The sequence below is a fragment of the Sitophilus oryzae genome, unplaced genomic scaffold (genome assembly GCF_002938485.1).
Source record: "Sitophilus oryzae breed Bouriz unplaced genomic scaffold, Soryzae_2.0 scaffold_1494_pilon_pilon, whole genome shotgun sequence".
Lineage (NCBI taxonomy): Eukaryota > Metazoa > Arthropoda > Insecta > Coleoptera > Curculionidae > Sitophilus > Sitophilus oryzae.
Window position 1 is genome coordinate 5631657 of NW_022146163.1, and position 13058 is coordinate 5644714.

At 34.8% G+C, this 13058-nt stretch overlaps 1 protein-coding gene across 1 annotated transcript in view; it reads left to right on the forward strand.

The window, feature by feature from the left end:
• Nucleotides 1–13058, forward strand: part of LOC115877612 (filamin-A-like) — a 58283-nt gene that overhangs the window by 20526 nt on the left and 24699 nt on the right. Inside the window, exons 4-7 of the mRNA XM_030893858.1 lie at nucleotides 6030–6272; nucleotides 7775–7998; nucleotides 8110–8251; nucleotides 11431–11594. Of these exons, the coding sequence (XP_030749718.1) occupies nucleotides 6030–6272; nucleotides 7775–7998; nucleotides 8110–8251; nucleotides 11431–11594 (773 nt within the window). The remainder of the gene's footprint in view (nucleotides 1–6029; nucleotides 6273–7774; nucleotides 7999–8109; nucleotides 8252–11430; nucleotides 11595–13058) is intronic.

Here is a 13058-nt window from a genome sequence, read left to right on the forward strand (position 1 = left end):
TGTAATTTTGGAGTTACGATTTTTAAAATTTTTAACCCTCCCATACCCCCTTACCAACCCCCCCACCCCACCAAAACTAATAGCCAGATTTTCGGGTGCCACAGTATTTTTGTGTCAAATTTGGTTAAAGTCGGTTCAGCGGTTTTTGAGTTATCGTGTTACAGACGGACAGACAGACAGACACCATGAAAATATTTTGTATTTAGGTCATTTATGACCCAAATAACTCATTTTGAGTGAAATTAAAAAATTTTTTTTTGTGGATCCTAATAGCCTACCATACCTATTGGTATGGTCGGCTAATTATAGGGGTGAGCCACTTTTGAGACGCCCCGGTATATTAATAGCAGCAAAAGTCGCCTATTCCTATATAAAATTCACTATAAATTACGATACTGAAACAAAATTCGTCTTATCCACTTATATTTGCTTTTTATTGTCATTATTGTTCCAAATCCCCCATTTAGTCATAGGCTTTTTACACATGTATAATATTACTACTGGCGTTTTATCCATTTAAAATCCTTTTCTATATATAAACGGGATTTGGTTTAAGCATTTAATACTCATTTCCAACTATAGCCTATTGCTGCCTTCCCGTTACCCTACGCCACACATCTCGATTTAGAGCGTCATCAGCTTCTAGGTTACGAGCTTCCATTGCTTCCGTAACCGTTCCGTTCCAGGATTTTCTAGGTCTACCTCTCTTTCTTCTGCCCTGGGGAGCCCATTGAAAAACTCTTTTTGTTCTCCGGCATACGCAGAACATGTCCAAACCATTTTAAGCTGGATTTTTCGATTCGATCCAGTACTGTCTCCTCCGATGCATTCATGATACGCCTGACCTCGATGTTTGTCTTTTTTTCCATCCTAGATATACCTGCACTTCTTCTAAGGTAGTCCATTTCAACAACTTGGATTTTGCGCTTCGCGTCTGCACTCAGAGTCCACAGCTCTGAACCATAGCAAAGAACTGACTCCACCAATGTTCTTCCAAGTCTCTTTTAGTTGTTGCAGATAAGTTTCGGTCCCACCAGAGGCTGTTAAGACATCCAATAACTTGTTTGCTCTTCTGAATTCGGGTTTGTATTTCTTCTTTGCCCAAACCCTCGTTGTTGATAGTAGCACCCAGGTATTTAAATTTGTCTACTTGTTGAATCTGGACGTTATCATTAATGAAGACTTCAAAACAAGTGTTGGAATTGACAGCTAAGTATTCGGTCTTCTTTAGACTAACCTGAAGTCCCCATTTGTTGTATACTTGATAAAGCCTCTTAGTCATGAACTCTAGATCGTATGAGTCCTGCGCAATCACGACCTGATCGTCTGCAAAGCTCAGGGTAAATAGTGTGTTGTCCCCAATGGGTATTCCCATACCTTGATATTTCGTCTTCCATTCCCTAAGGGCTAATTCGACGTAAGCGTTGAAGATCAGAGGAGATAAGCTGCATCCTTGTCGCAACCCTTTTGTGGTGTTAATTGGATTAGATAGCCTGTGTCCTATCTTAACGTACGATTCATTTTCTTTATATAGCTATTTTATTATCTTAAGCAAAGGTCTATCTACTTCTAAGATATTCAATACTTCCCATATCTTGCTGCGGGGAATAGAGTCGTACGCTTTCTCCAAATCAATAAATGCTAGATGGACTTCTTGATCTACTGCTATCTTTTTTTCCATCACCTGCTGCAGGACAAAAAGGTTATTTGTGCAAGATTTCCCCGGTGTGAATCCGCTTTGGTCTTCCGAGATTTTGTCACCAATACTGTCCCTGAGCCTACCCTGTAACACCTTTCCAAAAAGTCTGTTGACCGAACTGTTAATGCTTAGGCCTCTATAACAAGTGGGGTCGTTACGATTTCCCTTTTTAAAGATGGACACTATGTGAGCCACTCGCCATTCTCGGGGTAGTTTACTTTGCAGGCAGCATTGGTTAAATAGCTCTGCCAGACGCCAGCGTAGTCTTTGGGTTCCACACTTTAACAATTCGGCTACAATATTACCAGGACCTGGTGACCGTCCATTTTTCATTCTTTTGAAACTTTGATGTACTTCTCTTTTGCTTATCATTAAAGTGCCTGCAAGGTTGTTCTCATCTTCTACTGCTCGGAATTCTGGTCGGTTTTCTGTCAGTAATTCTGCATAGTAGTTGCGCCATTTTTCTATATCCATTCTATTCAAGAGCTTGTCCGTTTGATTGGTTTTCATTTGTCGGATTGTTCTCCATACCTCGTACTCCGTGCGCCCCCGATTAGGCTTTCCACTTGCTGGCACCTTCTTTCCCAAATATCTGTTTTTCCTACCTTAATGGCGGCTCGTACCTCTCTATTTTTTTGCTTGTAATGACTCCAGTTAGTATCTGTTCGGTCTGAGAGCCATCTTTGATAGAATTTTTGTTTGTCATTGATTAAGGCCTTTATGTTGTCAGTTATCCAAGCTGGTTCATCTTTTTTTTCTGCATGTTCTGTTCACCTAAAACTTCGAAAGCTACTTTTTTAATTAGGGTTTTTAGGTTGGTATACTCTAGTTCTACATCGTTACAGGCTTTCACTTCCTCTAGGGCTACATCTAATCTTCTCTGGTACAACCTTAAAAATCATTTTCTAATTTTAGTAAAATAGCATACCTAATAACTCCAAGTTAGGTTGCAAATATCTTGTATCAAAACTCCCAATATGCATCATGCCACCTTGTCCGAATTATTTTTGTTTTTTTTTCTCTTTAAAAATTAAATATTAATTTTTATTTCTAGAAAAACGAGATACAAGTCAATGACTCCACTCAATGGACACCTTTTTTGTAAAATAACGCTTAAAATATTTGCTAAAACATTTTTTGCATATTATCTCGAAACAACGTTTTTGGGATAAGACGGGTTTGGCAACTTAACGCCTCAGATTTTTTTTAGAAAACAAAGTAAATAATTTAGTTGTAAAAAATTACACTGCTGACAAATTTATAGAACCTTTAGAGAAACCCAACAGCTCCATCTTAATAGTTAGTTGTTTTAGCTATAGTATAAAGTTATAAAGACATTACTTATTCATTTATTCAATAATTATTAAGAACTGTATAATGTCATTTGTTTACCTCATAGTTAGCAATAATAATGACTTAAGCTTCACCAATATAAATTAAAATGAATTATGAATTATTAATTTAAATATTTTTTGGCTGTTCTGTAAAATTACAAGCATTGTTTATTAATTATTTTTTTTTAAATAAGTGGTTAAAGAACAGTTAAATGAATTAAAATTAATTGAATAAAACTGCACTTAAAGAAAGAAACGTTCTGGTCTCGATATATGTAAAAATCTAAAATTAGAATTGATGTCACGGAATAAACCTGGCTTTAAAATAAGTTTCATATTGTTGAAAGACCACATCGAATACTTGACATGGTTAAACATCTCCTTTTTTCAATAATTATAATAATTTTAGCTGTTATTTTTTCTTATTAACTGTGAGAGTGTCATTTTTTGAATGTTAATTTTTTTTAAACTAACGAGAACTGCATTTTGTAGATATTCAGTTAAAAAATAAATAAATAATTGGCTATATTATCTAGATGGTCTTACTATAATTTTACAATATAATAGCGAGTTCAATTCAAATCTCAAATCTAGAATCTACTTTATCTTAAGAGGAGAACATTTGAGCAATGTGTAATATCATTAAAGAGCGAAAATACGAGATATATGTTTATAAATACACTGTGTAAATTCTTAAGCAGGCAGTATTTACAATATAGGAAATTCAAGTAATTCGTTTTCTGACAGATGGAAATAAATTGTCTGACTGTTTGACTCTTAATGTCAAAGGAAACTAGAAAAATCAAGAAAAATATACGTTTTTAAACTAAATCTTAAATAACTTAAAAACGATTTCTTTTTGGTACAGGAACATGAATAGTTAAAAAATAACGAATTGAAAAACCTTTTCACTTGTGAAATAAAAAAGTGGGTTTCCATTTGAAAATGGTTTATGATAACTTTTGAATCGCTCAATTTCATGACAGCTACCGCCATTATGATATGACATTTGAACAATTTAATTCTTGAAATAGATAGCTAGATGTCTTCTCTTTATGCCACAGTAGCTGTGGTAATCACTAAATTTGACTTTTAGGCTATACAAATTTTTTTGACAGATATTTTTTTCGTCCAAAAATTTTAAATATTTTTTTTCTTAAAAACGGTTAATGTTAGGTATAGAGTGTTTAACATCAATATTCATAGAATTTTACAAAGAATTGAAGTATGTAATAACAAATAGGGACGCCCATTTAAAATAAGAAAGTTGCTGTCAACTTCCGGTATCTCCGGAAGTGCCGCCATATTGAAAATATTTTTAATCGATAGATCTTGTTGTAAAACAATGATGTGCAAAAAATCTCCGATCTAGATATTGTGTTCTCTAGAAACTTCTAATGCACGCTCAGCCTGGGTCACCCTGTATAAATCAAATTTGCGTATCTATATAAGTAGAGATAATACACATTTTTATGGTATTTAAAATGGGATTTTTTCTAAAATTGAATTAAAAAGCGTTTCATTATTCAAATAACGTAAAAGTTGATAAATTGTTCTAGCGATGTGGGAACTCTATTGATAATAAAAACGCTTTCGTTGGAATCACGCACCGGTTTTCTTATTTACCATGAAATCACTTTTACAATACACAGGAATAATTAAGTAACGTCATGCATTAACACATTATATCGAATTGTATTTTGAACCGATTTGTTGATTTCTTGGTATTTTTTGAAACTTCAGTAAAGTCTGTTAATACCTATAAACAATGTTTCAAATTTGAAGCAAATATTGTATTGTTACAGTTAGGGTTTTTTTGGTTGGGGAACCTTTGGTGTTACAACAGCAAAATAAAACACGAAATCACCACAATACACCAAAACACTTTTACTTTTCCATTGTTTTGATACTGAAAATGGAAACTAAATATTTGAAACAATGGATAAAAATATCGAGAACACAATATTTATAGATAAAATAAAACAGATTAAAAGAAAAATTAAAAGAAAAACACTTTTACTTTTGCACTGGACGCGTGCTTCGCTAACCATGTTAGCATCATCAGCAGATGATTAAAACTAAACTAATATCTACAAAATTGAGCGCGTATATACTCTTAACTTGTAATTTCAATATTTAGACAGATTTTATTATAAAAATGGTGTCGTGGGATCCTTTTGCTACTTAGACTACAGCAGTTGAAATACTGTCTATATGTTATATATCTTTAAAAATCTTTGTCTTATAAAAAAGTTATTTTTTGTAAACGTAGGATGTAGAATGAATGGATGGGGGTTAATCACCGCGGCCTTAAAGATCTATTGTGTTCCCTTTTCTTGAGTTTTAATTCATCATACAGTCTAGAACTCATCAAATATAAGGATCTTCCTGTTGTAGGGAGGATAGGGTATTTCCCACCCTCCTCTGACACCAATTGTTCATCCTACGAGGAGTAGACTACCATCTACAACGGTATACACCCTCCACGGTTGGGATTTAGCCCTCCGTGCCCTTCACAGTCGAGGAGCTTGCCTCCGGCTGAGGTACCCGTGAGGTGGAGGCTGGAGGATCTGTCCCCATTTTCTCCACCTCTTAAACTTGGTTTCTCCTTAGACCTGATACCGGTGTTGCCCCGTATCTATAATAGAGGATATATCCCTCTTTCTCTATTGCCTTCTTGGATTTGAGGTCAATTCCTATTGTGAAGACCTGACCATGACCCTCCTCTCTCGAGATGACTCGCCAACTCGATATCCTAACGTTGGAGTTCTGAGCCTGGATAAGACTCAGCAGGTAGGTGGTGCCTTGCCCTTTGCTGCTCGGTAGAAAAACCGTGATGGCGATGAATCATAAAAAAGGCCCCCTAAAAAAACTCACGAGATTTATTTCGTTCGCATTTTTCGATTTAGCTTTACTTATTCGTTTATGTAGTTATGTTAGTTTTGACCAAAGGTTTTAACTATGATTTGTTTTAATTTTTTTTGTTTTTTTTGCAGGAAATGTAGATATCGTGAACGGGAATCTCAAACTAATTCTCGGACTCATCTGGTCACTTATTGTCCGCTACCAGATAGGTAGATCGAAATTCCCACCTAGAAAGTTGATGTTGGCCTGGTTACAAGCTGTTCTCCCGGAGTGCAGAGTTTCCAATCTTACCACAGATTGGAATTCTGGAGTATTGTTGTCTGCGCTGGTGGATTATTGTCGACCAGGACTGTTTCCTCATTGGAGAAGATTAGGTAAGAAAGTTAAATACAAGGGTAGAACGCACAGCTAAGATGCATTTGGTGTACTGATTAACAACAGTTATGTATTGAATTCACTACAATTTTGATATACCAGGAAGAGAGGTTTTTGCATTACTGTACTACTTTTTTTACGAATCTAGAGATGCTCTAAAGACCCATAGAATGTAGAATGTAGAATGTTTAGGAGGGGAGTTACCGCGACCTTACAGATCTATTGTGTGTTCCCCTTTCTTGAGTCATGACGACTTATAACTCATCATACAGTCTCAGGGGTTTAACAAAAAAGCCATTATCTGAGACGGTTCTACAAAGGCCAGCCCTCCTTCCTCGACATCAGCCGTACCAAAGTTCATGGCCCGAACGGTTGCCGTCTCGGCGCACTCAGTGATAAGGTGTTCTGGTGTTTCTCCATTTTCCCCACAGAATCTGCATTCGCCGTTGTTTTTCAGCTTCACCCTACTGAGGTGTTCGTTGAGGAGACAGTGACCTGTTAGAAACCCCGTAACAATCCGAAGATTGTTTTTACTTAAATCAAGGAAAATCTTTCATTTTTCTCGGTCGTAAGTTGTGAGGAACTTTTTCGAGTGTCTTAGACCGTTGGAGGACACCCATTCCAGATTACAGATGGAGTCTTCCAGGTTCTTCAGTTCCGCTTTCAGTTGGTTCTCGCTTGGGAAACAGAACGGTTCTGGTCCAATTAGTGAAGTGTTCGCTCCTTTTATAGTTAGATATTTACTTTTTTATTGCCTACTATCCCTTGGTGAGTAGGCACCCAGAATAGGAGGACTTTATTTTCTTTGTCTAATTTGTTCAGCTTCTCTAGGCATTTTCTTTAACCGACTTCGAATTGATGGTTACTGAGTTGATCGTGTTTAGTGCTGCTTGACTATCGGATAAGATGGCTATTTCCTGTTTTCGATAGTTCCTATCTAAGATAAATTGTACGCATCTTTCGATAGCGTAGATTTCTGCCTGAAGGATGCTGGGGTAGGGGCCCATTGATTCGGAGTATTTAGTTTTCGGCCTAAATACTCCTATCCCTGTCCCAGCATCAGTATACCACGTTATGGTATGGTCTTTTACATGCTGAGCAAACGTTTCTTCCGTTCATTCCTTTTTATTACTCAGTACTACAATGAGGTGTTTCTCAAAGTTGTAAATTCTTGGTATGTCATCCACTGGGAGTTGGAGAAGTGAAATTTTCTTTTTGAGGGTGTTCCAAGCGCCTGACCTGAAATTTCTCCCAGTACTGTTTCCGTTAATGACGAATCTAATCATTGTCGCATTGGCATAAATACCGACGACAATATGCAGTGGTGTTAGGTCTAGGATGACCTCCACTGCTGCTGTTGGACATAGAGACCTATAGAGTTTTTCATGTAAAATTCAGTGGTGTAACTAGATTTTTGCTGCGAGTTGTCATTCTTGAAATATAACATTTTTTTGTCATTATCTTTACAAAATTTCAAATTAAAGACATTTTCTTTTTTTAGATAAGGGCAATGCAATAGAAAACTGTCGACGTGCCATGGACATTGCCCAGAAAGAACTCTCCATTCCAGCTGTCTTGGAGCCGGAATATTTAGCCTCACCTTGGCTAGACGAACTATCGGGTATGACGTATCTCTCCTACTTCATGAAACCTGGATCACCGGGATTTCACGCTACGCTCAGATGGGTAAATTCCAGACTTGAGAGGCCAGTACAAAACTTTACGGTATGTAAACTTATTTTCAGTGTAAATTATAATTTTTCTTTTAAATTAAAACCAAGTTTTATGAAGAATATATCTTGTTAGTGTACTAAGATTTATTTTTCTCTGCTTCAGAGTGACTGGAATGATGGTAAAGTAATTAGCGAAATAATCAGATCATTAGGGGGATCAGCTACAGCTCCTGAAAAAATGAGGAGCGACCCTGCTTATTGGGAACAGAATCAAAATCAAGCTATTGCAGCAGGAAAAAGATTAGGTAGGTAATAAAAAATGTCTATACCTAATGTGGCGGATTCATCTCTCCAAAAAAATCCTTTATGGGTATTTCGCCACTGCACTGCAAGAAAATCTACAAAATAAAATAGTTATTTTTTGTAAACATCTCTGCGTTAAATCTAAACGGACACTGCTTGTCAGAAGTTATGTTTACAGATATCAAAATTTGCCTAACAAAGAAAAAAACGCTTAACGTTTCGGAAAGTTTATCTCTTTCCGTCGTCGGAAGCAAAAGAAAAATACAAAGAATAACGAAAAAAACTATTTGAATTATTTAAATTCAACTATTCGAGAATACTTTACTTTTTTTAAAACAGATACGTCTACAAGAAACCGTTGACGTTCTGTTAAAATGACATTATATCAAGTTAAACTTCAAAATTAACAATTATTACCCGATAACAATTACTTAATAAGGTAAAACCAAAAAGCCCCAAACTTTCTGTATGATTATTTTTAAATTTTACGCATGTTATGTTTATTTATGTTATGTTCTTTAAAATCAAAGAAGCGGTTGCCATACATTACTAACATCTACAGATGCATGACGAATACATTTATTTTTATTAGATAGAATTAAAAAAGCCTCTTTTATTTTTCTTTTAGAGGCTATCGCTTCTTTCATTATAATTGTGGCGTTATTAAAATTTATTCTGTTCCCTGTGTCCCATGAATGCTGACAAATCTTAGATTTGTGAAAATCTCCCTTTCTTAAATAATCTTTATGTTCTTTAATTCTAACATTTAAGGGTCTAGATGTTTCACCAATGTAAAATTTATCGCATTCACAGGGTATTTGGTATATTACATTTTTTGTTTGTTGTTCTGTATTTATTGGTTTAGTCTGTGATAAAATGGATCTTTTGTGTGAAGTGCATTTTGTGTTTTGAAAGATGTTCGTATGTTATATTGTTTTCCTATCTTTCTTATTTTTTCCCAAACGCCTCGTATGTATGGAATTGTAAGTTGTATATATTGTGTATTGTTATCATTGTGTCTATGATTTGGGGTTTGTATTTCGTTTTATGTTTTGCCAATAAAATAGGGTGGATAGTCATTAGATTGGAAATAGTCAATACATGTCATTATTGACAAAAAATAAGCACGTTGAGTAAATAGTTAGCATTTTTTTCTTTGTTAGGCAAATTTTTATAACTGTAAACACAACTTCTGACAAGCAGCGTCCGTTTAGGTTTAACGCAGAAGTGTTTACAAAAAATAACTATTTTATTTTGTAGATTTTTCTTGCAGTGCAGTGGCGAAATACCCATAAAGGATTTTTTTGGATAAATGAATCCGCCACATAGGTACAGACATTTTTTAAAAAATCTATCTGAGAGTAATCTATTTCTTTTCTGCCAAATATGAAAATGTTTAATCAATAAACACTAAAACTGCATATTTTGATTTTTTTCACTTTTCAAAGCTTTCAAATATACAAGTTATTGAATTGAAAAAAATTACTCTCACATAGATTTTTTAGTAAATTTTATGCTCTACAAGAATCCGCAATGTAATTTTTTTATCGTAAACCGTTTCAAAGTTATGGTTCATTTAATGGAAAAACTTTGAATCTTCACCGACACCTTTTAAAAATGAGATAAAAATCCTGCCTTCCGGGGATATTTTTTTCTCGGTTATTAGGTCCATTTTAACCCATAAATTCAATACGTTAGTTTTTTGGCTCACTCTAATATACAGAGTGTAAAAATAACAGTGTATCTAATTTCGGTGGATAATTCTACAGGTAAAAATATAACAAAAAGTTCCTATAAACATACCACCAGTTTCTCAAAAATAAACTAAATATGTTATTTTTATTTACAACTATTTGTAGAGGGCGCCACCTACATGTGTTTTAACTGTTTTGAAGAGTAATAACTTTTCTTCCGAACGTGTATAAAACTACTGAGCGAAAAATATACATTTCCGTGACTTTTTACGTAAAAAATGTCCCTTGGTAAAAATCGCTACGAGCAACCGTTCTCAAGATAATTAGATTGGAAATAGTCAATACATGTCATTATTGACAAAAAATAAACACGTTGAGTAAATAGTTATTTGACTAAAATAATAAATTTGAAAAAAAATATATTTTTTAAATTAATCATAAATTTTCTTCGAAAAAATGATGATAAAACAGTTTCTGTTGAACTTTTGGAAACAAAACAAAAACAAAAACATTTGAAATTTATGATGTCAGTCTAATAACATGTTTTATTTATGTCAATGTTGACAGGTATTGATAATTTAGATTCCAAATATCTCGAGAACCATTACTCGTAGCGATTTTTACCAAGACACCTTTTATACCTAAAAAAACGTCGTAAATGTATATTTTCTTACTCAGTAGTTTTATACAGGTACCAGGTACGGACGAAAAGTTATTAAGTTAGAGTACTCTACAAACCAGTTAAAAAATATGTACGTGGCGCCCCCAAGTAGATATTGACACCAAAATCAAATTTCTCAAGTAAAAAAACTCCCACACACCAATTTTCATCCAAATATTGATGTTACTTCATAAATGATTAGGAAAAAATTTTTTGAAATAAAAATGAAAATTCTGTATCTCCTAAGCATTTTAGGCAGGGTTCGGAAGTAGTTAATTAAGACGTAATTTACCTGATTAACTACGTGTAGTTTTTCTTCAAAAACTACGTCTTTTCCCGTTCATTAACTACATGAAAACTACGTTAATAAACTATGTATTGATTTTATGAATAATTTTCCTTTGTATGAGGTGCAAAAGAGATAATATGATGTAAATATGATATTTAAAGCCATATTTCTTCTGTTTTCTTAAATATATTATGTGTTTTTAAAGCTTCAACTTATTATAACCTCACCTCAAACCTTTGATATTTGAAAGTTACATACATAGGTTACATAAACTACACCCTCTACATAAACTACATTAACTACATGTAATGTAGTTTATGTAGTTTTTCAAAGTAACATGTAGTTTTGCGAACCCTGATTTTAGGGCACACATTTATATACGAACTTTTTTACTTATTTTTATCTGCAGAATATGCTGCCGAAGTTTCCGGAACACAGTTCGGACCACCTTGTATTAAGAGGTTTTGTACATAATATAATTTTTAAACGCATATCATAACAGATGAATCACTAACTATTATTGAACCAAATTTTTAGGGGTTCAGCCAGTACTTTCAGCCAAAGATATGGCGGACAAGAACGTCGAGCATTTGGGAGTGATGGCTTACGCTGCTCACTTCCAATGGATTCCGGAAAGGCCGCCATTGCACGATTTAATTAACGTGACATTAAACTCTACCTCAGGAAGAGTGGGTGAACCGGTAAGTGTCATATTGCCTTTAATTGAAATTATGCATTTAGGGTGTAGTTATTAGTGATATTATTGTGTCGGTATTTGAGTAACGCGATTTTAGAGCGGTATTTTTTTGTAACGTCGTGTCGCGCTGCACAACGAATCAGGAACCTGTTACTGGAAAACGACGATCATAATAACGACGAAACTATACATTATTTATAATATGCAAATAATAAAAAAAAACACTAAATCACCAAAATACACCAAAACACTTTTACTTTTACACTGGACGCGCGTTTCGCTAACCATGTTAGCATCATCAGCAGATGATTATAAACTAAAGTACAATCTACAAGTTGAGCGTTTATATACTCGCTCAGTGGGCACCGAGTGGGCGTGGCAAAATCTAGCCAACCGAGTCATAGCCAACTGAGCGTAACAGTTAGATTTCCGCCACTAGAGTAGTAGGAACTTGAAGGAATTGGACCGTTGACTCTGTTCATACCATCTTTACATTTATTAATTCTGATGCTTTCATATGCATCTAATTGCCTCTAATTTGAGGCTTGTTTAATTAATTTTAAATTATTAAGATCTATACAATGTTCATTATCAACAATATGTTCGGCAACGCAAGATTTATCCGGTCTACCATATCTTATCTGAGCTAAATGTTCTTTAAATCTACTTAATATTGATCTTCTAGTTTGCCCAACATATTTCTGATTACAATCTTTACAAGAAATTTCATAAATACCCGACCTTTCCAGTGGAGGTGTTTTATCTTTTGATTACCTAATAATTGTTGTAATTTATTATTAGCACTATACACAAGTTTATAATTGACATTCTTAAAAATTCCTTTTAGACCACGGGCTAACTCTCTATCAAACGGTATCGAAAAATATTTAGACGTATCTTTCTCCACTTGAAAAGTCGAATTTTCAGAAATCATTAACCTATACCTACGTTTTCTAATTAATTTATCAACTTGTTGGTAGATTTTGCCTTGGGTTGGCTAGATTTTGCCACGCCCACTCGGTGCCCACTGAGCGAGTATATAAACGCTCAACTTGTAGATTGTACTTTAGTTTATAATCATTTGCTGATGCTGCTAACATGGTTAGCGAAACGCGCGTCCAGTGTAAAAGTAAAAGTGTTTTGGTGTATTGTGGTGATTTAGTGTTTTTATTTTGCTGTGTAACACCAAAGGTTCCAACCCTCAACTGTAATGCAAATAAATTATTTATAATCGTTCTTGGAGTTAGCTCGAACCGGAGTAACCACATAGCGACGTGTTTGGCTCCAGCTGTCGCGCTCTTAGTGTCGAGATTTCATCGGTCGCGAACAGTAGTAACTGGAACGGGTAAGGTAAGTACGTAGTGTCGCGCGATCTCGACCGCGACGTGTTCGCTCCAGCCGTCGCGCTCCTAGAGTCGTGGTTTTGTCTGTAGCGAAGAGATTTATAACTGCATCAATTATAATAATC